The sequence below is a fragment of the Mustela nivalis genome (assembly GCF_964662115.1).
Source record: "Mustela nivalis genome assembly, chromosome: 17".
Taxonomy (NCBI): domain Eukaryota; kingdom Metazoa; phylum Chordata; class Mammalia; order Carnivora; family Mustelidae; genus Mustela; species Mustela nivalis.
This window is the reverse complement of record NC_139036.1, coordinates 7300344-7327740: the sequence shown is the minus strand read 5'-3', so window position 1 is coordinate 7327740 and position 27397 is coordinate 7300344. Positions and strand designations below refer to the sequence as shown.

General features: G+C 44.7%; 1 protein-coding gene across 2 annotated transcripts; it reads left to right on the top strand.

Annotated features, from left to right (window-relative positions):
• On the top strand, positions 1 to 27394 carry ZNF18 (zinc finger protein 18). 2 transcript variants are annotated; one of them, XM_082708425.1, is made up of 7 exons: positions 1 to 103; positions 12234 to 12737; positions 13950 to 14139; positions 14577 to 14668; positions 20194 to 20278; positions 21375 to 21482; positions 26111 to 27394. In XM_082708425.1, exons 2-7 carry the CDS (start codon positions 12351 to 12353, stop codon positions 26887 to 26889), a joined length of 1641 nt encoding a protein of 546 aa, XP_082564551.1. In that variant the 5' UTR covers positions 1 to 103; positions 12234 to 12350; the 3' UTR covers positions 26890 to 27394. The 2 variants fall into 2 exon arrangements, with proteins under 2 accessions (XP_082564551.1, XP_082564552.1); XM_082708426.1 differs by lacking the exon at positions 1 to 103 and adding an exon at positions 122 to 232.
• Positions 27395 to 27397: the final 3 nt, after the last annotated feature.

The following is a 27397-nucleotide window of genomic DNA, read 5'->3' as shown; positions in this document are numbered from 1 at the left end:
GCCCCAGCATAGGCCACGCCCCTTCGCGTCAGCGCCGGCGCCGGCGGCGCGCGCAGTCGCCCGCCTCCCGGAAGTGCGCCTGGAGTCGGCGTCGCGGGCCGAGGTGAGCGCGCGCGGGCTGGGCGGGCCTGGCTGCGGCCACCCGGGTTCGGGCCTGGCGCCTCCTATCTCGGCGCCGGGCTCGGTGGGGCCTCCGGGAGCGGCGGCTGCGCCGGCGGACGCGCGCCTGGTGGTCTCGGAGGGCTCAGGGACGCGGCGGGTGCGGGGCAGGGGTGGCGGGGCCGAGGGGCTGTGGGGTAGTGGAGACTCCGCTGCCGCGAGCGGGCTGTAAGCGCCGGACTCCTCGGCCGCGCCCCTGGACCCGCACCGAAACCGGGCCGTTTCCTCTGCCTTCCCCGGAGGCTGGAAGAGAGGGGTCCCGCGTGGGCTGATGCCCGGAGCCTCTCTCTCTGGGTTGCTTTGGGCGCTGCGCAGCGAGAGTGGAGGATACCTGGGTGGGGAGCGCTGCCTCGGCCTCCGGGATGCCACATTCCAGTAGCCCTCCAGCCTCAGGGCGTTTGTGAAAGCCCCCAAACCCGCCCCCCAGCCCCAAGTCCCCCAGCGTTGGCCGCTCTCCTCCCCAAAAGACAGGCCTTGCCTGGAGCTTCGTGGGTTCCAAGTCGGCCGCCCCTTGTGAGCCTCCCGAGGTTCCTAATCAGTCAACTCTGATACTTGCCTTGCAGGGGGTTTGCGAGGATTAGAAATGGCAGGAACAGGGCCGGATAAGGAGCTGATACATAGTGTTGGGGGGAAAATTACTCGTATGCTCGTTAAAGACGGCGAGGCAGCGTTTGTTCAGGCGGGCTGCTGCAATGCGGTTTTGCAGGACAGAGAGCTACCGGGCTGCACCGTGCAGCAAGGAGGAATGGAGAATTAAACAGCCAAGGAGCCCCGGTGCGGGGGCGGGAGGGAGGGGTCCGCGGATGGAAAATGACTAAGAGGAAGCATCCGGGGCAAAGGGAACTCTGGCTGACATCGACTTGCCTGGAGTTTTGCAGAAGTCAGGGCTGGTGATAGGGAATTTGTTCAGGTGTGGGGGCCGATCAGACACCATGGTTGATGGAGAATTTGACCAGCTATCGGAGATGAGGGACTTTCCCTCTACACAGGACTCAGCGAGGTTCTTGCTAAAACTGGACTAAAAGGGTCCAGGACAGACCTGAAAGGCCAGGCCTTGTCAAAAAGAGGACTCCCTTGACTTGACTGAAGTTTGCTTCAGGAACGAGTGTTTGTCAGTATGGGGTACACAGCAAAGGGCTACTTGTATGCATAGGTATGGTAAGCATACTTACCTAAGGGTACATTTTAAATTCACGCTGATTTGTTACAGGTTGAATAACAACTATACATGTGGGATTGCTTGAAACATTTTTTGTAACAGGAGCAGATACTCATGAAGTCATTGGAATAGAAACTACCCTCTATAATTTAATCTAGAATAATTGAGGCATTTTTTCTTAGCATTTTTTTAGGATATAATTGCTAAAATCAGATTTAAATATTTTATAAGATTTATAATTTCCCCTAAATGTTACCTGTACTGCTATCTTCATTCAGGAAGCAAATAAATTTGAATGAGTCCACCCATCAGTCTCTTGTCATCTGAAATCTTTCTACTTGTTATTTGAAACTCGGGAGCCAAATAGCTTTAGGTAATGAAGGATGCTTGTATATTTATCCAGTATTTATTTAATTTTTATGTGTTTATTTGTTAGATTTTTATTTATTTATCTTAGAGCATGAGTGGGAGGGAAAGGAAGGGAAAGAAAGCCCAAGAAGACCCCACACTGAGTGGTTGGAGCCAGAAGCAGGGCTTGATCCCAGGACCCCAAGATCTTGACCTGAGCGGAAACCAAGAGTAGGCTGCCCAATCAAGTTTGCCACCCAGGCACCCCATTTATTTATTTATTTATTTTAAGTAGACCCCGTGCCCAGGGATGCGGGGCCTGAATTCACAAACCTGAGATCAAGAGTGGGACACTTGACTGACTGAACCACCCACGTGCCCCTTATTTAGTATTTTAACATATTCAAAACTACATTTTTTTCTCTAGAGCTTTAGCGGTTACCTATACATTTTGATACTGTTTTCACTATCATTCAATATGAAAACATTTTAATTTTCAGGGTGCCTGGGTGGTTCAGTCAGTTAAGTGTCTGCCATCTGCTCAGGTCAGGATCCTGGGATCGGGGGTTGGAGCTCCAAGTCTGGCTTCTTGCTGGTGGTAGGTAGGGTGGGCAGGGGATGGGCAGCCCCTCCCTTTTCATATCCCCCTATTGCTCTCCTTGTTTGTGTGCCTTCTCTCTCTTCCGCTGTGTCAAATAAATAAATAAAAATCTTTAAAAAAGAAAAGAAAACATTTTAATGTCCGTTGTGATTTTTTCCTTTGGCCATAGGTTATATTAGTTAATAATTTCTGTATGTTGGCATTTTCTAAGTATCTTTGTTACTGGTTTCTAATTTCATTGCACTGGGGTGCAATTGAGATTCCAGTCTTTTCTTCTTCTACAGTCCTCCGCTCTACCAACTGAGCTACCGAAGGGCGCCCCAGTCTTTTCTTCTTTATGCATGTGGTGAATGTTTCATATGAACTTGAACTCGAAATGAATGTGTGTTCTGCAGTTGTCAAGTCTGGCCATTAGATTGCGTTGGTTTATAATGCTCAGATTTTCTGTAGCCTTACTGTTTTGTTTTTTGTTTGTTTTGTTTTGTTTTTGTTTTTGTTTTTGGTCTTTGCTTTCTATCAGCTATGAGGATTTGTCCCTTTAGACTTGATATTAGGTGCATATACATATTGGGTTTTGGGTTCTAAATGATTGGACTCATCATAATGATATGTTCTTCTTTTTCTTTATTTCTTGAAGTCTCTTGGTCAGATAGTAATATAACCATACCAGCTTTTGTATGCTTGCTGTTTGCATGGGATGTCTTTTCCCCCATTGTTTTATTTCCAAACTTTTGTGTCTTTATGTATTAAATATCTCTATTGTAGGCACTCTGGTTAGGTCTTACTTTTCTAAATCTGGTAATCTTATAATTCAGATGTTTAGTCCATTTACATTTAATGTGATTACCGATAACGGTTGTGTGTTAGTGGACCATACTCTCTTTTTTTCCTGTTGATCTTTTTGGGTTTTATTCTCTTGATCTTACTGTATTCCGAGATAGTTTTTTTAAGGATTCCTTTATTGGTTTTTTAAGCTGCACTTCGTATAATATTTTTACAGCTACCAGTATGTATCTTTATCAGAGATTAACATATTAGAGTTTAATATTTATACCACTTTATCCTAAACAATTTACATTTCTCATTCCTGCCTCTTATTTAACACCTTTACACGTCCAGTTTGTCACCTGACATTTAGGTATCACTTCCCACTTCCTATTCCTTCCTCATTTAACAACTCATAAGTGTAATTACCTGATTGTTACCATTTACTCACTCCTTTGTGCTGTTTTCATATCTTTTACTTCTACTTATGTTCTTTGTACATGCTGTTGTTATTTTTGATTTTAATAGTGAGTTGCCTTTTAAGGAAGTTAGAAGTGAAAGCATAGTATTTTTATATTTATACACCATATATATAAATATATATATATAAATTTATATATTTACCGTTTTTGGAGATCTTCATATCTTTCTGTAGATCTGTGTTTCCCTTCAACTGGAAAGGTGTCCTTTAACATTTCTTATAGTACAAATCACTGTTGAGGGGTGCCTGAGTGGCTCACTCAGTGAAGCGCCGGCCTTCAGCTCAGGTCATGATCTTGGGGTACTGGGATCGAGCCCCAAGTTGGGCTCCCTGCTCAGTGGGGGGCCTACTTCTCCTTCTCCCCATATGCACCCCCTACCCTCATGCTCGCTCTTTTTCAAATGAATAAATAAAATCTTTATAAAAAAATCACTGCTGAAAAATTCTCCTAGCTTATTTTTCTGAAAAAGTATTTTTTAAAAATTAAAATGGAGTTAACATACAAAGTTCTATTAGTTCCAGGTGGATTGGACAATTCTGTACATTACTCCATGTTCACTACAATAACTGTCTTCACCATACATTGTTATAACATTATTTATATTCTCTGTGGTGTGTTTTTCCTCTGTGATTTGATTGTATATACTGTATAAGTTGTTATAACTGAAAGTTTGTATCTCTTAATCCCCTTTATTTATTTTGCTCATAACCCTCACCCCCCCTCCCCTTTGGCAAACATTTATATTTAAGAGTCTGGCTTTTGTTGTTTATTTTATTTTATTTTATTTTATTTTAATATTCTACAAGTAAGTGAAATCATAAGGTATTTTTCTTTTTCTGTCAGACTTACTTCACTTATCCCAGTGTCCTCTGGGCCCATCCATGTTGTCAGAAAAGGTTAATATTTCATTCTTTTCTATGCCCGAGTAATATTTCATCGTATATGTACACAGTATCTTTATCCATTCATCTATCAATGGACACTTGGTTTGCTTCCATATCTTGGCTGTTGTAAATGCTGCAGTAAACATAGGGGTGCATTTATCTTTTCGAATTAGTGTTTTTGTTTTCTTTGTATAAATACCAGTAGTGAAGTTACTGGCTCATATGGTATTTCTACTACTTTAAAAAAATTTTTTTTAAATTTTAAATTTTAATTTTAAAAAAATTTTATTTATTGATTTGAGAGAGAGCAAGCAAGAGAGAGAGAGAGCACGCACAAGAGATTACAAGCCAGGGGAAGGAGTAGAGGGAGAAGCAGACTCCTTGCTGGGCAGGGAGCCTGACACAGGGCTTCATCCCAGGACCCTGGAATTGTGACCTGAGCCGAACGCCGACTTAACTGACTAAGGTGCCCAGTATTTCTACTTCTTAATTTTTTCTGTTTTCCACAATGGTTGCGCCATTTTACATTCCCCCAACAGTGCACAAGGGTGCCCTTCTCTCTACATCCTTGCCAACACTTGTTATTTCTTGTGTTTTTTTATATTAACCATTGTGAGGTATCATTGTGGTTTTGATTTGCGTTTTCCTGGTGATTAATAATGTTGAGCATTTCTTCTGTATCTCTTGGCCATCTGTAGGTCTTTGGAAAATTTTCTCTTCAGGTTTTCTGACCATTTTTTAATTGAATTGTTTGTTTTTTTGGTGTTGAGTTGTAGAAATTCTTTGTATATTTGGATAGTAATCCCTTATTGGTTATATCACTTATGCATTTCTTTTTCCATTCACTAAGTTGCCTTTTTGTTTTGTGGGTGGTTTCCTTTGCTGTGCAAAAGCTTTTTCTTTTGGGATAGTCCCAGTGGCTTATGTTTGGTTTTGTTTCCCTTGCCTGAGAAGACATACCTATAAATACGTTGCTAAGGCAGTGCCCCAAGATTTTACTGCCTGTGTTTTCATTTAGGAGTCTTATGGTTTCGGGTCTCACTTTTAGGTCTTTAATCTATTTTCAGTTAAATTCTGTGTATATTCTAAGAAAGTGGTCCAGTTTTGGGTGCCTGGGTGGCTCAGTCAGTTAAGTGTCTGCCTTTGGCTCTGGTCGTGATCCCAGGGTCCTGGAATGGAGCCCTGCATAAGCAGGGAGTCTGTTTCTCTCTCTCTCCCTCTCTGCCCCTCTCCCCTGCTCATGCTCTCTCTGTCAGATAAATAAGATCATAAAAAAAATGTGGTCCAGTTTCCTTCTTTTGTATGTAACTGTCCAGTTTTCTCAGCACCATATATTGAAAAGACGCTTTTCCCCATTGTATATTCTTACCTCTTTTGTTGTAGATTAATTGACCATATGGGTGTGGGTTTATTTCTAGGCTCTCTATCCTGTTCTGTTGATACATGTGTCTGTTTTTATGCCAATACGGTACTATCTTAATTGCCATAGCTTTGTAGTTTATCTTGAAATCCTGGAGCAGAGATACCTCTAGCTTTGCTCTTTCTCAAGACTGCTTTGGCTATTGTCTTTTGTGGTTCCATACAAATTTTAGGATTATTTTATTTTTTATTTATCTATTTTTTTAAAAAAGATTTTATTTATTTATTTGACAGAGAGAGATCACAAGTAGGCAGAGAGGCAGGCAGAGAGAGAGGGGAGGAAGCAGGCTCCCCACTGAGCAGAGAGCCCGATGCGGGACTTGATCCCAGGACCCTGAGATCATGACCTAGCCGAAGGCAGTGGCTTTACCCACTGAGCCATCCAGGCGCCCCTAGGATTATTTTAGTTCTGTGGAAAATACTATTGGTATATTGATAGGGATTGCATTGAATCTGTAGGTTGCTTTGTGTAGTCTGGGCTTCTTAAACATACTAATTCTTTCAGTTCATGAGTGTGCTTTATCTTTCCATTTCTTGTGTTGTCTTCAGTTTCTTTCAATAATGTCTTACAGTGTTTTTTTTTTTTTTTTAAGATTTTATTTATTTATTTGACAGACATAGATCACAACTAGGGAGAGGCAGGCAGGGGGGCGGGGAGGCAGGCTGCTTGCTGAGCAGAGAGCCTGATGCGGGGCTCGGTCCCAGGACCCTGAGATCACGACCTGAGCTGAAGGCAGAGGCTTAACCCGCTGAGCCACCCAGGCACCCCTGTCTTTTATAGTTTCCAGAGTGTAAGTCTTTCACCTCCTTGGTTAAAGTTATTCCTAGCTATTTTTTTTGTTTTTAACGTGCAGTTGTAAATGGGATTGTTTTCTTAATTTCTCTTTTTGCTATTTCTTTATTAGTGTATGAAAACACAGCGTTTTTTTGTATGTTAATTTTGTAGCCTGCAACTTTACTGAATTCGTTTTTCAGTTCTGATAGTTTTTTGATGGAGACTTTAGGGCTTTTTATGTATATCATCATGTCATCTGCAGGTAGTGACAGTTTTACTTCTTCTTTACCAGTTTGAATGCTTTTTTTTTTTTTTTAAGATTTTATTTATTTATTTGACAGAGATCACAAGGTGGGGGTGGTCTGGAAGGAAGCAGGCTCCCTGCTGAGCAGAGAGCCCAATGTGGGACTCCATCCCAGGACCCTTGGAATAGTTTGAGAAGAATAGTTATCAACTCTACTTTAAAAAAAAAAAAAAAAAAAGATTTTATTTATTTATTTATTTATTTGACAGAGATGACAAGTAGGCAGAGAGGCAAGGCAGAGAGAGAGGAGGAAGCAGGCTCCCTGCAGAGCAGAGAGCCAGATGTGGGGCTCTATACCAGGACCCTGGGATCATGACTTGAGCCGAAGGCAGAGGCTTTAACCCACTGAGCCACCCAGGTGCCCCTCAACTCTACTTTAATGTTTGCTAGAATTTGCCTGTGAAGCCATTTTGTTGTGGACTTTTGTTTGTTGGGAGTGTTTTTTTTTTTTTTTTTTTTTATCTACTTGACAGAGAGAGATCACAAGTAGGCATAGAGGCAGGCAGAGAGAGAGAGAGGAGGAAGCAGGCTCCCTGCTGAGCAGAGAGCCCAATGCGGGACTTGATCCCAGGACCCTGAGATCATGACCTGAGCGGAAGGCAGCGGCTTAACCCACTGAGCCACCCAGGCGCCCCTCAACTCTACTTTAATGTTTGCTAGAATTTGCCTGTGAAGCCATTTTGTCGTGGACTTTTGTTTGTTGGGAGTGTTTTGATTACTAATTCATTTTCATTACTAATAACTGTTTCATTCAAATTTTCTAGTTCTGAATTAGTTTTGGAAGGTTGTATGTTTGTAGAATTTATCCATTTTATTTCTGCGTTGTCCAGTTTGTTGGTATATACTGTTTCATAATATTCTTCAGTAATCTTTTGTGTTTCTGTGAATTCAGTTGTTACTTTTTTCCTTTCATTTCTAATTTTACCTATTTGAGCCTCCCCCTTCTTGTTTATGCATCTGACTAGAGGTTTATCAATTTTTAAAAAATATTTATTTATTTTACAAGTGCTAGTGGGAGGAGGGACAGAGGGAGATAATCTCCAATAAACTCCCTACTGAGTGAAGGCAGATGCTTAATGACTGAGCCACCCAGGCAACTCTGGATTTTTTTCTTGTAATTGATTTCTAGTTTAATACTGTTGTGGTTGGAGAAGATGCAGGATATGATAACAGTTTTTTAAATTTATTGAGACTTGTTTTGTGGCCTAACATGTGATATGCCCTGGAGAATGTTCCAAGTACTCTTGAAAAGAATGTATCCTGCTGTTTCTGAATGGAATATTCTGGAATGTTCTGTATATTAATCTCTTAGTTCTGTCTGGTCTAGTATGTTGTTCAAAGCCAGTTTCTTTGTTGATTTTCTGGATGATGTCTCCATTGATGTAAATAGGGTGTTAAAGTCCCTTATTATTGTGGCATGATTGTCAGTTTCTTCCTTTATATCTGTTAATATTTGCTTTATGTATTTATCTCCTGTGTTGGGCATATGAATATTTACAGTTGTTACGTCCTCTTCTTGTATTGATCCCTTTATCATTATATAATTTCCTTCTCTTTTTGTTATAGTCTTTGTTTTAAAGTCTATTTTATCTTATATAATTATTGCTACCCTGGCTTTTTTTTTTTCTTTAAGATTTTATTTATTAGAGAGAGCACACACGTGCACGTGCAAGCACGATCAGCGGGAAGGGGCAGAGGAATAGGGAGAAACAGAGTCTCTGCTGGGCAGGGAGCCGGAAGCAGAATTCGATCCCAGGACCCTGGGATTGTAACCCGAACTGAAGGCAGATACTTAGCTTACTGAGACACCCAGGTGCCCTACCCTGCCTTTTTTTTTTTTTTTTTTCCCTCTTCACTCTGTTTGCATGGTGTATGTTTTTTCATCCTTTCACTTTCAGTCTGTGTCTTTAGGTCTGAAGTGACCTCTTAGAGGCAGCATATTGGTAAGTTTTTTTGTTTTTTTTTTAAGATTTTATTTATTTATTTGACACAGAGAGAGACAGCAAGGGAGGGAACACAAACAGGGGGAGTGGGAGTGGGAGAAGCAGGCCTCCCATAGAGCAAGGATCCCAGGACTCTGGGATCATGACCGGAGCCGAAGGCAGACACTTAACCACTGAGCCACCCAGGTGCCCCATTAAATTTTTCTTCATTCAGTTTCTTTATGTCTTTTTTTTTCTTTTTTTTTTTTTTTAAGATTTTATTTATTTATTTGACAGAGAGAGAGATCACTAGTAGGCAGAGAGGCAGGCAGAGACAGAGGGGGAAGCAGGCTCCCTGCTGAGCAGAGAGCCCCATGTGGGGCTCGATCCCAGGACTCTGAGATCATGACCTGAGCCGAAGGCAGAGGCTTAACCCACTGAGCCACCCAGGTGCCCCTCTTTATGTCTTTTGATTGGAACATTTACACCATTTGAAGGCATAGTTGATAGTTATATATTTGTTGCTCTTTTGTTATTTTCTTATTTTGTAGTTCTCTTGCTCTCTTCCCTTTTGGTTTGATAGCTTTCTTTAGTGTTTGCTTGGATTCCTGACTCTTTATCTTTTGTGTATCTATTACAGGTTTTTGATTTGTGGTAACTACTGGTTTTATATGTACTGTGTATAGCAGTCTCTGTTTAGTTGATGGTTGCTTAAGTTTGAAGATCATAAGTAGGCAGAGAGGCGGGCAGAGAGAGAGGGGGAAGCAGGGTCCCCGCTGAGCAGAGAGCCCGATGCGGGGCTCGATCCCAGGACCCCAAGATCATGGCCTGAGCCAAAGGCAGAAGCTTAGCCCATTGAGCCACCCAGGTGCCCCTGAACACTTTTTTTTTTAAGAGTAGACTCCACACCCAGCATGCGGTCCAGCACAGGGCTGGAACTCAAGTCCTTGACCTGAGATCAAGAGTCTGATGCTTAACTGAGCCACCCAGATGCCCCAATTTTGAACACATTCTGAAAGCGGATGTCTTTATTTTAATTCTGATTTTTGAAAGATGTTTTTACTCTGTCTGGAAATCCAGGTTGATGGTTCTTTTTCTAGAATTTGCATTTGGTTCTTTTTGTAATTTCTATTTCTCTGTACAAAGTCCCTATCTCTTCTCTCATTATGACTACATTTTTCTTGTAGTCCTTGGACCATCTTTGGGTTGGCTTCTCTTTCATATTTTCCCTTTTCTTAAAAAAATTTTATTTATTTGACAGAGAGGGAGCATGCGCATGAGTAGGGGGAGTGGCAGGCAGAGGGAGAGGGAGAAGCTGGCTCCCCGTAGAGCAGGGAGAGCCCGATGTGGGTCTTGATTCCAGAACCCTGGGATCAGGACCTGAACTGAAGGCAGTTGCTTAACGAACTGAGTCACCCAGGTGCTCTTTTCATGTTTTTAAATGTCCTATAATTTTGGGTTACATCTTGATATTGTGGGTGGCACATTGTAGATGCTAAGGGTTCTGTGACCTTCCTTTGAGGAGTATTGAGTATTGAGTTTTGTTCTAGCAGGCAGTTGAGCTACTCACTGATCACCTATGACTCGAATTAGCTTGTTTTTTTTTTTTTTTTTTTTAAGATTTTATTTATTTATTTGACACAGAGAGAGGAAGAGCGTATAAGCAGGGGGAGCAGCAGAGGGAGAGGGAGAAGCAGGCTTTCCACTGAGCAGGGAGCCGGATGTGGGACCCAATCCCAGGACCCCAGGGTCATGACCTGAATTGAAGGCAGACACCCAACTGACTGAGCCACCCACGTGCTCCGAATTAGCTTGGTTTCATATCTTGTTAGGACAGATCTCTGGAAAGCCCACAGTGGATCCTGAGGCCTGCAGCCTCTGTTTAGTTGATGGTTGCTTAAGACTGGGTTTCCACTGCGGGTCTATTTTGAGGCTTGGCTTTAGGCTCTACTAGGGCAGGTTTAGAGTAGGTCTTATTCTAGGATATGGTATGTACTCCTAACATGCCACCTTTCTGGAATCTCAAGATGCTTTGGGTATTAGTGAGGTCTGTCCATTCTCAGTGGTCAAAACTGATACCTCTCATCACTGCCTGGCATTTTGAATTTCTTTTGGTCCTAACCCTGTAGCAACAGCTCTCTGATAAACCTCGCATAGAGAGGGAACAGCAACTTTATTTATTTATTTACCATGTATTTATTTATTTTAGAGAGAGTGTGTGGGAGCGAGTCAGGGATGGAGAACAGAGGGAGAAGGAGAGAGAATCCCAAGTAGATTCCATGCTGAGCATAGAGCCTGACGCTGGGCTCGATCTTGTGACCCTGAGATCATGACTTGAGCTGAAACCAGGAGTCAGATGCTTAACCAGAGAGCCACCCAGGTGCCCCGGAAAAAGCAGTTTTTATTTTTTCTTTTTATTATTTTTTAAAATTTAATTTCAGTTAATGAACATCTAGTGTATTATTAGATTCAGAGGTAGAGTTTAGTGATTCCTCAGTTGTATGTAACACCCAGTGCTCCTTACATCACGTCACCCAGTTACCCCATCCCCCCAGGCCCCAGAAAGCAACTTTTAAAAAGCTGGAGTGTTATGCTGATCTCTGATTAGGCCAGACAGATGAAGTGATTGGGTGTGTTTGCGTGTTCATTTTGTTTTTATTGTTGTGGTTAGTGTTATGGAGAAATGATGACCTGTAGCTCTTTAATAACATTCCAGGACTGACCCAATGAGCCAACATTAGGATCTTATGCAAGAAAGTTAACTCGAAATAGTACGTGATTCTTTAAACATTTCTGAATACTAACTGTGTCATTTAATATTTCTCTCTTCCCTGTCTTAGTTACTGTCTTCTACATTTTTATACCAGTCGCCATAAAGGAGTGCTCACTTAGTTCAAGGCCAAAGGAATGTTTTTGAGGCAGTCATTGTTTGTTCTATGTCTCCTTTAAGCCCAGGTTTGAAAATTTCAGCTCTGACAGGTTTTCCTAAATTCCCAAATAGTCTGGTTTTCCATGTGGCACTCAAAAGAGATCACCTAGAAATTTCATTGCATCTTTTGGGGGAAAAATCACTTTGTTTTCTTCATCTTCCTATTTATTACAGAAGCATCAGATTATTTCAACATTAGCCTTTATTTCTAGGGCTTAGATGTCTTCGTTTAGCTTTACTTTGTAGTCTGCAGACGTACCTATGCAGATAAGGAAGGGTGCAGAAGAGTCGTTGGCTTGGAAACCTCTAGTGAAAATGGTTCACATGGTGCATTTCGTTTTTTTGCCTGGTTTGCACGTTTGAAGACTGGGAGGGAATGTTGTCAAATGCTCAGGCTGGTGATGCCAGGTTAGAGAGTATTAATATTTGCTTGGTGGGGCATGTGCCTTCTTTCTCACCGATCATATATCCCTCTCCTCTGCCCAGCCCTGGCTCTCACTCCCTCTCTAGTGACCCTTTGAGAGCCTCAGTGAAGACCCTGTCGTCCCAGCGACAGCTCCACCCGGAAGACACTTCATCTCAGAGGTCTTGCCAAGCCAGAGGATGCCCGTGGAGCTGGGGCAGGCCCTGGTCCCGCCGCCACCCCTGGCGAAGGCCGAGGATGCCCCGTTCTCTGGACCAGCTGCTGGCCCTCGAGGGGAGCTCTCTAACCCCGAGACCGCTCGCCAGCTCTTCAGGCAGTTCCGTTACCAGGTGATGTCTGGGCCCCACGAGACACTGAGACAGCTGCGGAAGCTCTGTTTCCAGTGGCTCCGGCCAGAGGTTCACACGAAGGAGCAGATCCTAGAGATCCTCATGTTGGAGCAGTTCCTGACCATCCTGCCTGGGGAGATCCAGATGTGGGTGCGGAAACAGCGCCCCGGCAGCGGGGAGGAGGCGGTGACCCTTGTGGAGAGCTTGAAGGGAGACCCGCAGAGACTGTGGCAGTGGGTAAGCAGAGGGTGGGAGCTGCCAGGGACGCACGGGGCTTCTCTGGGACCCCTACCGGGTGTGTTGTCCTGTTTCTGACCCTCAGCCGTGGGGGTGGTTTTCTGCACCAGTTCTCCAGTTCTCCAGTTCGCCGATGCCAGCGAGGTGTCTTATGGTTCAGTTAGATCTGACACTGATACTCGCGGGTGGGCAGACCCAGTGGGATAAGGGTTGGTCTCACCAGCCTGCTCCCACTTCAGACACCAAGCTCGAGTCAGCCAGGCCAGCTGTATTGAGACTGATGGCCTGTAGGTGTGGAGGTTCCCACCGCCCCCTCCTCGGGTTTGTTAATTCCCCAGCATGTCTCTGAGGAGGAGGTTTCCCTGGCGTCTCTGGGCCATCCTCCCAGCCCTTCTGTGTGGCCAGCTTAGGAGCTCCCTGAACCCATCGTTCAGGGGATTTGGGGGAGCTTTCATTACTTAGGCATGATAATCATTAGCCGTTGTTGATTGAACATCTCCAGCCTGTCTCTCTTTCTCAGGGGCAGAGGGTTGGGGCTGTGGGTTCAGTCCTCTGGTCACCTGGTTGGTTCCTATGGTGACCAGCCTCCATCCCGAGGCTGTCTGGGGGCCCACTGAGTGTCACCTTCTTAGCATAAACTCAGGAATGGTTGAAAGGGGCTCATGATGAATAAAAAGGTTGCTCCTATCACTCCTGTTGTTTCGGCAGTTCCAAGAGTTTTAGGAACTCTGCCAGGAACCTGGGACAAAGACGAAATACATATTTCTTACTATACCACATCAGTATATCCCCATAGCTCCCCTAATTCCAAGACTCTGAATGAACACTTTCTCATCCTTAAAAATAGAAGATAAAGTCTCTTGACCCATTCCATCTTTATACAAAAGTGTTTGAGAAGTTGTTCAAAGGATACCTGAGTTTTAATTGGTGGAGACTATCCAGTAGAAACACATCACTACTAGCACGTTCAGGGTCTCCCAGGCCCAATTCAGGCCTCAGCTCTTGGTCCCTCTCAGGATGTTTTCCTCACAGGTTCCTACTGGTCTAGACAGAGAAGTTGGTTTTCTCTTCCCCTACTCCATGTCCCAAATGACTGCCGTATTATCTGTTATAGAGCTTTAGCTTTGTTTCTATGTTTCTAGAGTTTCTTTGTTTCTTTCTGAGAACCCCTCAGTCTAGATCTTTTGGTAATTAGTAATATGTGGTCTCTAGATCAGCATCCAGGTTCTAGGACAGGAAATCTTGTCAGAGAAGATGGAATCTGCAAGCTGCCAGGTGGGGGAAGTGGAGCGCCATCTTGAAATGGGGCCTCAGGAGCTGGGGCTTCAGGACTCACCCTGCAGGCCTCTGGAGCCTCCAAGCCAGACTGTGAAAGAGGAGTCTGACATGGAACAAGAATTAGGTGAGAAGCAGTTCAGTTACTCGTGGTGGTGTGTGATGCTTTCTTGGGGAGTTTTGGGGATTGTGGTGGTTAGTGGGCCTCAGAGTGAGTTGAAAATGAGAGGCTGCTCAGATGAGGGTATCTCTGGAAAGTTTGGAACAGGGTGGATCCACTGAATCACTCTGATTTGGAGATTCAGTCTGTGAATCTCCTTTGTGACTGGGCCAGACCATGTGAATGTTGGTTCTGAGGAAAGGGGAAGGAAGGAAGGGGAAAATATAGGTGAGGCTGCTTGCAAGGTTGGGGGGTTGGAGTGTTTAGGGAGGTAAACATGAATCTTGACATCATGGATGGTGGGACATGCATTAGTTCTCATTTTTGACAGTTTTTAATCCATGCCCTCCGGGGAGCAGATTGAAATGACCTCTGATCTCCAAACTTTCTGTTCCTCCCTTCAGCGATGACTGCTGCCCCATGTCCCGCCCTACCAGAGGAAAGGCTCGTCAGAGACCAGGACTTCGGAGCCTCCTTTCTCCAAGCAGCACCCCCGGTGAGCTGGCTTCCCTGCCTCTCTCACCCCAGAGCCGGGCTTGAGGGTGTCAGCAGTCAGGAGGGTGGAAAGGGGACATGTTCTCAGAAGCAGAGGGGAAAGGACAACAAGAACGATACCCATGGAATGAAACCCAAGTCTCAGCATTTCCCTCGAGGCAGAATGTTTAGCAATTATCCTGATAATGGAATCTGGGTCCTGGAAGAAGTGGCCCTCTTGTTTCTCCCTTTTCCTATTCCTTGGGTTATGCTGAGAAAAGGCTCTGCTTCATATCCTGGTCTAGGCCTTGCCCATAGGAGTCAGTCTGAGATTTTGAATGCTTCTGTTTAATGTGGGACAGGTGGCCTCCCCCAGCTTTACGGAGGCGTAATTGACAAACAGCAAACTGCATTTACTTCAAGTGTATAGTTTGGTAAGTTTTTGACATGTACACACATGTGTGAAACCATGACCATAGTCAGGATGATAAACAGACTTGTTATGCCCAAAGGTTTCCTTTTGCCCTTTTGCGATCCGTCCCTCCTGTTCCACACACTCCCCCAGTCCTGAGATCCCGAGGCCACCACTGAGCTGCTTTCTGTCACCATACATTGGTTGGCATTTTCTAGAATTGTATGTAAAATGGAATCATGCCATCTGGACTCTTCCCTTTGTTGTTTTGCGTGTAAGTTTTCTTCTTTTAATATTTTCTCAGTGGTTTTTAACAGTTGGACTATGATGGACCTGAGAGTCATTTTCTTCATGTCTCTTATAGTTGGGATTCTTTGGAAATCTTGGATCTGTGGACTTACAGTTTACAAGAAGTTTGGAAGAATTTTGGCCAGTATTTCTTCAACTGTTTTGTGTCTCCCTTCCTTCTCCACTTCTTTGTAGACTTTGAGAATAACACCTATGGGGTGTATAGAATGACAATGTGACATATGTTAGATCTCTTGAGTTGTCCCAGAGCTTACTGATGATCTTCTCTCTTTAAAAAAAAAATCTGTTTTGGGGCACCAGGGTGGCTCAGTGGGTTAAGCCTCTGCCTTTGGCTCAGGTCATGATCCTGGGGTGCTGGGATCGGGCCCCACATCGGGCTCTCTGCTCAGGAGGGAGCCTGCTTTCCTCTCTTTCTCTGCTTGCCACTCTGCCTACTTGAGATCTCTGTCTGTCATGTAAAAAAAAAAAAAAAAACAAAAAAAAAACTGTATTATTTTGGATAGTTTCTGTTTATATGTCTTCAGGTTCACCAATCCTCTCTTCCACAAAGTCTAATCCACTGTTAATTCCATCCCGTGTAGTTTTCATCTCTAGAAGTTTGAATTGGGGCTTCATTATATTTTTCATGTCTGTACTTAACATGCTGGGTCTTTCCTACACTGCCCTGAACATGTAGGATGTGGCTCTGCCATCTGTGTCAATGTCCTTGTCTACTACTCTATCATCTGTGTCATTTCTGAGTCACTTCTGATGGATCGATTGATCTCATTTTGAGGTGTTTTCCTGCTCCTTTGTGTGCCCAGCAACCTTTGACTGGATGTCGGACATTGTGAATTTTACCTTGCTGGGTGCTGGGTGTTTTGACATTCCTCTAAATGTTGTTGAATTTTGCTCTGGCATGTGGTTGAATTACTTGGACGTAATTTGTGTTACGGCACCAGAGAAGTCTTTAGTCTGGGCTTCTACTTTTCCCACTACCAGCAATACCTTTTCATATATTCTTCCTGATGCTGCCTGATGTACAAGGTTTCCACTCTGGCTGGTAGAAAATAACTGTTTCCAGCACCATCCAAGCTCTGTTTCCCCTGCTTCTTTCGGGGGATCTTTCTCAGACTTACGGGGAACTCTGTATGCATCTCTGGAGCTCTCTCTCTTTTCAGCTCCCCACTCTGGTCTTTTGTCTTGGTAACTATAACTGCCCTCACCACCCCAAATTCTGAGCTCCTTCTGCCAGCTCCAGGTGGAGGAGGCTGTCTGCCTCTACCTGGCCCCCCCCCCACCTCTGCTTCCTGGGCTGCTCTCTCCAGGCAGCAAGTTTGGCCAATGCAGGGCTCCCTCCCCTCATTCGTTTCCTCACTTTCAGGGATCTCTTCTCTGTTCTGCCTGGCATATGATGCCTGTGAACCATTGTGTCACACACCGTGTCCTCTTTTCAGTTGTTGCCGTGGGAAGGTAAATCCGGCCTCTGTTACTCCATCTTGGCTGTGAGCACGTTTGGGAACAGGTTTATTTTGAACACATAGTTAAATTAACAACTCAGAAAAGTTGGTTTGATTAAAAATAAGGTTTTTCTGGAACCTGTACATCTTGATCAAAGCATTGTTTCAGACCATGGGGGAACCCTTCTTGGATTTGCCTTTGGGGTACTTGGAGCGAAGGTCAAGGTAGGGAAGCCAGTAGGTGGAGCTTGGTGTGATGCTCAGGCCAGGTGTGAGCCTCAGCTTTCCCAGGCTTGGAGATACAGAAACCAGAAGATCTGCTTCACACCGTTTTAGTGACTCAGGGATACTTGTCTTCCTACTTTCCAGAGACCTAGAAAGCAAATTTTTAGGCAGGAGGTTTCCTATTGACAACGATTTGGGTATTCTGTGAGACATTTCAAGGAGACATGGAGGATTATTGTTGCCTCTGTAGTAAGTACAGAGTATCTGTGTGAAAGGTCTGTAACAATTTCTTAACATACTTGAACCCGTAGAGTTAAGCATTAACGGTACATAAGGTAACAACACCATGACTTGGTTTGGATAGCTCAAATCAAAAGACTAAAAATGTTCAGCAACACTGTGTGTGTATGTGTGTGTGTGTGTGTGTATATTTCCCTACATTGCAGATAACTGATAGCCACTCAGCCCAAACAAAAGTCACTCTTGTCCAATTCCAGCATCCCTGTGTGTGGAACTCTGCGCTGGTCCATTGTGCAGGGTCTCCTGGGCCCACAAGGTGGTGCTGTCTCCACACAGAAAGATTACTTTTTTATCAGAGTCCACCGTTCTGTCCTTCTGGAGTGGAAATTGAGATTTTGTATTTTCTCTGTTTATAAAAATGAGGAAGAAGGTAAGACGGGTGCAGGTGTGTCTTGTCTTTTGGAGTCAGGGCTTGCTTCATGCACCCCCAGCTTCCTGGCAGTTCCTTGAGTGAGTGTGTGGCTTCATGTGGAGATACGGTGTTTAGAGCCCTCCTGAAGCTTCTTTTCTGAATTTTGAATGAACTGATTGTGGCTCTTGGGGATTTTGGGGGCTGCACTCTCTGTGGACTTGTACTCTCCTTGGGGGCTCCCATTTTGGTGACCATAGAACCGGCCATGTGTCCAGCAGGCCGGGCAGCCGAGCAGTCTCGCCCGTGCTTGGTGGCCCCGTTACTCTCTCTGTGGCCACCAGAGCAAGGGTCAGTGTCTTCTGATAGGGAAGGTCGAAGGGTCCTATATTCAGCAAACTGGTTATTTGCTCAAGCTGGCTCTTTTCAGCAGGCTGTTAAGGTAGCTTCACTCACAGATCAAGAAAATAAGCTCACAACTCTATGAATTCCTTTATATTATTATTATTAAAATACAAATTAAAAATGTGGTTATAGCGACACCTGGATGGCTCAGTCTGTTAAGCCGCTGCCTTTGGCTCAGGTCATGATCTCGGAGTCCTGGGATCGAGTCCTGCATCGGGCTCTCTGCTCAGCAGGGAACCTACTTCTCCCTCTGCCTGCTGCACTCCCTGCTTGTGCTCTCTCTCTCCTCTGAAAAATAAATAAATAAAATCTTTAGAAAAATGTGGTTATAGTTAGTCCTTAAGTATATGGCAAAATAAATTAGTCACTTTGCACTTAAAAAAAAAAAGATTTTATTTATATTAGAGAAAGCTAGAGTATGAGCAAGGGGAGGAACACGGGGAAAGAATCTTAGCAGAGCCCCACATGGGCCCGATCTCAGACCCCGAGATGGTGACCTGAGCTGAAATCAAGAGTTGGACACTTAACCAACTGAGCCACCCAGGAGTCCCCACTTTTCACATTTTTATCTTATAAAAAGAAAAAAAAATAATCCAACTTTTGCTTTTTAAAATTTTCGCTTAGTATCTGCTCATTGCAGACTTTTGGTATCTTTGTTCTTTTTCAGGTCTTCGCTTCCCTTTTGTGTGCTGTGGGGCAAGACTTGATTTAAGACTGAGAATGGCTTCCCTGAGTATACCTGTTCGTAGGACGATCTCATTTTCTTATTCGTCCTCCTCATTTTTGCCCCCCGTAGCTAGCAGTTTGTGATAATAATGGATGGCTATCGGCTTTGAGGTTCCTGAAAGCGTACAGGACCCCTTAATTCTCAAACCCTTGGTGGACAGTCTGGGAGACCAAGTATCCCATAGACCATGTGTAAGATAATAACGGTAATAAATGTATCACTTCCTGAGGAGTTATTTGCCAAGGGCTTTGTTTCTCCCAGACAACATACATGGAGGGCCCTCTCTGCCCTGGGCATTGTCGTGGGGATGGAGAAAGCACAGGAGCTCATGTAGCTCATGCGCTAGGAGGGGCAGGTCTTAGAGACTTGTGCGTGCGTGTGTGTGTGTGTGTACACACACAAAGCATTCGACAAACAGCTGAATGCTGTGAATGAAGACTACAACATGCTGTGAAAACAAGTGATGCCTTACTTGTTAGCTTTCGTGTTTCATGCTCTAATCAAGTAAGGATGGAGACGCAAAGGTTATGTGACTTAGGCTCACACAGGAGGCCCCTGTGTCTGACTCCAAGGGCTGTGCTGTTCATGAATCCCACCTCTGTACAGAACGAGTCTCTAACAGTCAGCTCCTTGGGGGCAAGATTGGAATTTGAATTCACAGGAGACCCCAGTTAGGCAGAGTTCCCAGTTTTGAGCCCCTGCTCTCCAGTTTCCTAGGCAAAGAAGGACATGCTTTGGGGATAATAGGGGCGCATCTTGTTCTCATCGAGAACCCATCGATTTTCCACTAAGTGGGAGGAAAACTGATCTAATGTTAGACCTTAAACTCAGAACCGTTGGGGGGTTTCCAAGCGTGCACAGAGGCAGCGTCTGTCTCTGCCTGGAATCCACTGATCTGTGTCCCGGAGACAACGCAGTTGACGTCCTCATGGGCTTTTGCCACCATTTTGCTGATTTGCTCTTGCATTTCCAACACGTTCCCTTTTAATTTCTTTTCCCTCTTGAATGTCCAGATTTTAATGAAATGTTGGGACTCTTAGGTTCTTACCATTCAAAGACCTCTACTATAAGCACTGAGTTAAAAGAAAAAACTAAAGGACAGTGTAGAAAAGGCCTGTGCCTTCTCTCTATGCCCTTTAGTCTTAAATATGTGCAACTGGAAAAAATAATCCAGAACCTTAAAACTTGTTTTCTAACCAGGGCAAGAAATAGTGACGCGGAGACTGTAGGTTTTTTGCCCTTGGCCTCTTCAATGAGCCACCTCCCGCCATCCTTAGCTCTTCGGATGGGCTGCTAGGTAGGGCACGGTCCTGTTTTCCTTGAGGTGGGGAAGGCTGGTTCACAGACCTGCAGTGAAGTCACGGCATTGTGTGCTTTCTAGGAGCAGTGGAGGCACTTGGATTCCTCGCAGAAGGAGCAGTACTGGGATCTCATGCTGGAGACCTATGGAAAGATGGTGTCCGGAGGTGAGGGCATGTGCTAGTCTGATGGGAGGAGGCGTGAGACATTTCCCGTGTCTCCTTAGAGACAACTGCTTCACTTCACGTTCCCTGGGGAGGGGAGGGCATGAGGGGTACATCTGGGAACTGGAGATAGCACTTCATCTCTTTTTTTTTTTAATTAATTTTATTTATTTATTTGAGAGAGAGAGAATGAGAGAGAGCATGACAGGAGAGTGAGCGGTCAGAGACAGAAGCAGACTCTCTGCCGAGCAGAGAGCCCGACTTGGGATTCGATCCCGGGACTGACCAGGATCATTACCTGGAGCCAAACGCAGTTGCTTAACCAGCTGAGCCACCCAGGCGCCCCTGGAGACAGAAGTTTAGTGAGAGTTTCCTTGTACTGAAAGGATTCCGTCTGCTCGGAACTGTCACGGCTGCATTCCATATAGTAACTCCCGAAATCTATGAGATAGGTGATGGTCTCCCCATGTTGAGATGACCATGGCTGAGTGTCAGATCAAGCCACATGCTCACTGTTAACGTAGCTTGCGAGTGCTGAGTTATGACAGAACTCAGCATGGCTGACAGTCCACACTCTGTGCCCCTACACCGCACTGTCCCACCAGCCATTGGCGGGGCCCAGTCACGAGCCTGGCACCTGCCAGGTGGTGTGGAAGGCCTGCTGGTCACCTGTCCACACTCTTCTTTTTTGTGACCTTCACCGTATATCTCAGTCATGTTGTGAGTTACTGGTGTCTTAGAAGCTCCCAACAGCCTTCTAAGATCTTTATATTCTTTCTTCCTTTTTTTTTTTTTTTAAAAGATTTTATTTATTTACTTGAGATGGGGAGAGGGAGAGAGAGCATGAGCAGGGGGCTGGGGAGAAGCAGACTTCCCATTGAGCAGGGAGCCTGATATGGACCCCGAGACCATGATCTGAGCCAAAGGTAGATGCTTAACCAACTGAGCCACCCAGGCGCCCCTTGACACAAGTTTTTTGAGTGGTTTCCAGATCCTTCGTTGCTTCCCTTTCATGGTCAGGTTGTACCTTTGAAGGACACAGCTTGGTCCTCAGTTCTTCCCTTTCATCTAGGCTTCCTGTTATCTCTCTGTGTGCCAGGCGTTTCCAATTCCAAGTCTGATCTGACTATTTCAACTGAGTATGGGGAAGAGCTGGCAGGGCTGCACCTCCATGTCAGCGAGAAGATCCAAAGAACCCCCTGCACTGGTAAGTGATCTCTCATTTCTGACCTGTCAATAAATCGGAAGTGGTAGGGGAGGTACTAAGACCGAATGTCTACGAGCTTGTCTGTAACTAGCCGTGATCCGGTCAGCCCGGTGTGAGTCCTGAGGTTGGGTCTCCTCGTTTCTGGTATGGGGCTGTTGATGCGTATATATGTGAGCATGGAGCAGAGACCACACGTGGACCTGCTGCCTTTCGTCTTGTGTGCCTTGATAGCTTGCTTTCTCACCGAGGATAAGATTAGGACAGATGGAGACCAATACAGATAGGAGTCGAATTCCCATTGCAAAAAGGTGACATAAGAGCAGTCCCTTCCTGACTCCTTTGTTTTTCTTCTCTCTTTCTTTCTTCTGGTTCTAGCAGAATGAATGCTAATTAAGATAGAACAGAAAAGCATGTTTAACTAATCGCCAAGCACCTAACTTTCACTAAACAGCAGCAACGACAAGCACTTTTTATAAATCGACTAGATTTATAAAAAGTTTATAAAAAAAGATTTATTAAAAGAAAAAAAAAAAGACTAGAGAGGAAGAGATACACGACCTTGTTCTGTTGTAATGGAGCCATCACCCTTTGTTTGCCGCAGTCTGTTTCAAACAGTGCAGTTGCTGACACCTACCTGTCATGCATACCCACGCACCCCCACCAACACCCTTCTCCACAGACGAGAGATCCCAGAACTGTGCAGGAAGAAAAGCACGAGGGATGCCAATTATATGACAAGTCATTCTTTCTCCTCCGTGGGATTGAATTAATTATTTTCCTTTGCTAATGTACTACAGAGACAGCAAGCATCAAATGAAACATACGATTTTAATTCTGATATATTTATCATAAGACCATTTCACAGGGATTCCTCTGGAGCAGTATTTTTCAGACTGCGTTTAAGGACCCATCAGCATAGTATAAAATCATCTTCTAGGTTGCAACTAGCATTTAAAAATTGCAATGATAAGACTGAGTAGAAAATATCAGGATGCAGACAGAAAATATCAAATGTTAGGGTAGGTAGCATTTCAGGAAATTTTTGTTCCAAATATGGGTGTGCGTTTTGTATCTCAGTATTTCTTATTTTTTTCTCTTATCTCATAATTCTTACTGTGGTTGGAAGACAAGAAGAGTTTGAAAACACTGCTTTAGAGGTTGTTGCAGTAGGATTTTTGACATATTTTTTCTTTTTAAAGATTTTAAAAAATTTATTCATGAGAGACAGGGAGACAGAGGCAGAGGGAAAAGCAGGCTCCCCTGCTGAGCAGGGAGCCCTGTGCGGGGCTCGAATCTAGGACCCTGGATCATGACCTGAGCCAAAGGCAGAGGCTTAACCGATTGAGCCACCCAGGTGCCCTGGATTTTTGTTTTCATAGATTTTATTTTCCGGAGCATTTCAGATTCACAGCAAAGTTGAATGGAAGGGACAGAGATCTCCCAAATGCTCCCTGGCACGGGGATTTTATTTGTGATACATACATGTATATGATGATATATTTGTGATTTATAGCTCACATTTCTCCACTTTTTTTTTCCCCTCCTCCTTCAACCCACCTGCTGACATGGTCCCATTAGATCTTACCTTAAAAGAGACTGCGGAGCATCTATAAAACTAGCCTGCATTACATAAAAGGGCAAAGAAATGCCATTGTCAGTTCCTGAAAGAGAGGCTACGTGGGAAGAGAGGCCAGGGAGGTAGGCACGTGCAGGCTGGCCTGGAAGGAGTGCTTGGGGAGCCCTGTGGAAAGTCGGTGCCGGAGGTGCAGGGGTTCAGGGATGGGTCCCGGATTAGTGTGGGAACAAGTGACAGGACCAGAGAGGGCTGCCCCGTCTAAAAGACAAAACAGTTAGCCATTCTACCAGATCTGGACTCACACCGAGGGGGCAGAAGTCTCAGGAGAGAACATGTGTGCTGTTTATTTGACCATATGGGGGAATAGCTCCTAAAGCAGGCCAGCAGGGGAGTAAACCTCAGGAAGCCCTGTTCTCGCCTCCTGTCAAAATCCCAAGGGATTTACCCCCCTCTCCCAAACAAAATTACTTGGGAAAATGAATCTCCAGTCGTTATCTGGGAGAATGCTGCAAGAATACGCAAGAGTCTTGGAAGAAGAATGTTGCATCAGCATTAGGTCTCTAAATATTAAGAGTCTGTCAGTTTCATCTGGCTGGCTCAGCGGTGGAGCTTGTGACCCCACCTCGGGGCCATGAGTTTGAGCTCCACATTGGGCGTGGAACCCACTTCCAAAAAAAAAAAAAAAAAAAAAAAAAAAGGAAAAAGAAAGAATCCATCATTTTAGAAAGGTGAAGTCATTAAAATGAGGGGTTATATAAAAATTGCCTCCCAGACTGATGGAACAGAAAAGGGAGCCTCGGAAGGGACACTGGTCTGTGTGGGGATTTAGCGTGTGGTGGAGGAAGAGGGAGCACAGGTTCATGGGGGCAGGGATTTTTCATCAATTGGTTTAGATTTGAAGAAAAAGATATAAAATGTGAAAATAATAGTAAGGAAGGATATGGGTGACTGTTTGTCTCACATCTGGAGCGGCGAAGATTTTATCAGTATAAAAGCTACGGAAGAAAACAGTTAAGGAAAAGTGATAAGAGTTGAGTATATTGAAAAATAAAACCACGCCACAACTTATCCATATGCATAAATAACCCCAAAGAAAACTAAGGTAACTAAATTGGTGCAAAACATTGTTCATTAACATGACGGATTAATGATTATTTTTCTTAATATAGAGAGAGTTCATGCAGGTTAATAAGAAAAAAAAATGACTTTCTCAATAAAAATGGGCAGCAGTCTTGTGAAAAATAGCTCACAAATATGAAAAAATTCATCCTTTATTAACTAAGGAATTAAAATTTATAACGAAAACCTTATTTCTTTTGACTGCTCTCAGTGGCCAGTATCTTAGAAATCGTCAGTATTTAAGTACTGAATGCTCTCCTTCACTTAGCGCAGCTGCTCCTGGCAGGGGGTCATAGTCCTTCTGGAGATGGAGTGGCCAGTCAGTGTCAGGAACCTCAGGAGGAGCGTTCGTGCCTGCAGACATGGTACTTAGACTTCAAGGAACCGGAAGTGGTCAGAAGTGTGGACGGAGAAAGACTGCAGCAGAAACCGCCAACAGACAGCCTCCATTTCCACAGTAGGAGGGTTCCTTCAGGAAGTCCTGTGCTTTGTCTTAGGTGTTTATGGTGACGACTCCGCGATGGACTGTTGTTCTGCTTTAAAGTGGTATTTACAGAGACTTCTTTAAAGACAAGAGGAAAAGTACCTTTGTCATTTGAGAGGAATGTGTTCTAAGACTCTGGGAATTAGCAACTCAGATCTAAGTTGTTGGCAGATTCCTGGGTCTCTCGCAGATAATTTGAAGACACTAATACAGGAAAGGAAAGGTACGTAGCTTCCTTAGATCTGCAGGAGGAAAGTAATTTTTCAAAAGTTGGAAACAAATTCTTCCACCAAAATAAAGGCCTTTATGCTATGTATCGTTTAGTGGTAATAACCAAAAACTTAATTTAGGAGGAAAACAGGCTATTTTTTTAAAAGTTTTTTATTTATTTGAGGGAGAGAGAGTGCGTGCATGCAGGGAGAGTGAAAGAGAGAAGCAGACTCCCCGCTGAGCGCAGAGCCCCATGTGGGGCTCGAATGCAAAACCCTGAGACACTTAATCTACTGAGCCACCCAGGTGCCCCGAGAAACACAATGTTTTAACTTAATCTGAGTTAGTGAAACACAGGTGAGTGCTGCATTGAGGCACAGGCTGAGGGACCCATGTCTGTGCTGTACCTTCACTGTGCATTAAAGCCACACAGTAAGGTGACACATTAATGCATTTCATGAAGTTTTAGGTGACTTGTGAATAGGAGAATCCATGTGAAATTGGTAAATAGTGCTGTTTACAATCTAAGTGCCACAAAGCCAGGTATGGAATGGTGTATATGATATGATGTCAGTTATGTAAAAAAAGAAAAAATAGCACATGCGTACATACATAACCATGTATATAAACTGTAGACATGCATGGATCAAACAGACACAGGGAGGAAATGTATAATCACCATTGTTCCCTTTGCGTGGTATGATTGAGGTTAGTCTGGTTTTCTTCTGTTTTTCTCTCCAAATTTTTATTAGTGATCAGACTCATGTTTTCTGTAGAACCAGGTAAAAACGAATCCTTTTTCAGAAGAACACACTGCTGTAATACTTGGTTTCCCCGGGCCTTAAGAAATGCAGGCCGCTCTGGGTGCCTGGCTGGCTCCGTCCGTGGAGCTTGCGACTCTTGATCTCGGAGTTGTAGGTTCGAGCCCCATGCTGGGTGTGGAGATGACTTAAAAAGAAAATTTTAAGAAATGCATGCTGCTTATTTACGGGGGCAGGGCCCCCTGTGCGCCCCCTCCACAGTCAGACATTCTCCTCGGCTCTAGTGCCGGATCTCTTAGCCTGGCCCCCAGCAGTGAGTGCTAGGCACTCGGGCTGGATGATAGCATCCTTCCTCACTCCCTGATGCCCTCTTGACAAGAAGCGTTAGCGTTTCACGACAACCCTTTTCCTGACATACCGGTTAGAAAACAGGGCATCCCATTGATGGAACGATTTCAGATCTTCTTTCTTCTTCCAGGAGACAGGCAGGAGAACGACAAAGAGAACGTGAATTTGGAAAATTGTCGAGGCCAGGAAGCCTCCGATGTCTCCTGTCAAGCGTCAGGAGAGGCACCTTCGCAGGCTTCCTTGGGTGGCCTCTTCAGTGAGGATGAACCGAGATGCTTTGGAGAAGGGGACAGTCTCCCCGGGGCTCTGGAACACTTGCAGGGGGAGGGGCCAGCCGGCCAGCTCTCGCCCCACGGAAGGAATTCTGGGAAACCGCATCCGGCTAATCCCCATCCAGAAGAACTGTCCCTGCCGTGGCTGGAGGAGAGGAGGGAGGCCTCCCCGAGAGGGCAGCCGAGAGCCCCCATGGCCCAGAAACTCCCCACCTGCAGGGAGTGCGGGAAAACCTTTTATAGGAATTCTCAGCTGGTTTTTCACCAAAGGACTCACACCGGAGAGACATACTTTCAGTGCCCCACCTGCAAGAAAGCCTTTCTGCGGAGTTCAGACTTTGTGAAGCATGAGAGGATCCACACGGGAGAGAAGCCTTGTAAATGCGATTACTGTGGCAAAGGCTTTAGCGACTTCTCGGGGTTGCGTCACCACGAGAAGATCCACACGGGAGAGAAACCCTATAAATGTCCCATCTGTGAGAAAAGTTTTATTCAGAGATCCAACTTTAATCGACATCAGAGAGTTCACACAGGAGAGAAACCTTACAAGTGTTCCCGCTGCGGGAAGAGTTTCAGCTGGAGCTCAAGCCTTGATAAACATCAAAGGTCCCATTTAGGAAAGAAGCCCTTTCAGTAGCCAGGCGCTCTCAGCCCAGTTCTGGCTCTGGTCCGTTTAAAAATACTTCGTTCCACCTGGAGAAATTACAGCTCTTAAAGACCAGCCCTGTTTTCTCTTTGTTTTCTTCCGGGATGAGAGAGGAGAGTTACCTGAACGCGGCTGCGGCCTGGGAGGACATGGCCGCCCCTGGGTTGGATTTTGTGTTGGTTTAGTTTCTTGCTTCTGCATCAGGAGGAAGAATAGTCTTCCTCTTTCAGCTCATCTCTTTTTGGATCCCTTGGGGAAGAAAGTAGTCCTTGGAAATCCTGTTTTACAGGTGCTGTGTGGGGAGAGTCGAACCGGATTAGCCACAGTTGCTGCTCATGGGAAGGACCTCAGGCCGGCTCTTTGGGTTGGGGGTCGTGGGGCAAGTCTCCTGTTCCAGAAGGGGCAGCGGAGAGGGCCAGTGAGCTCCCGTGTGTTGTCATAGAGGTACAAAACTAACTTCAGGCGTCCCTCGTTTTAAATAAACTTCTTAAAGCCACTC

Coding starts and splice junctions, on each gene's coding strand:
- ZNF18 (XM_082708425.1), top strand. CDS start 12,351: ATGCCCGTGGAGCTGGGGCAGGCCCTGGTCCCGCCGCCACCCCTGGCG. Junction 14,140..14,576: donor TGACATGGAACAAGAATTAG/GTGAGAAGCAGT, acceptor TCCTCCCTTCAG/CGATGACTGCTGCCCCATGT. Junction 21,483..26,110: donor CCAAAGAACCCCCTGCACTG/GTAAGTGATCTC, acceptor TTCTTCTTCCAG/GAGACAGGCAGGAGAACGAC.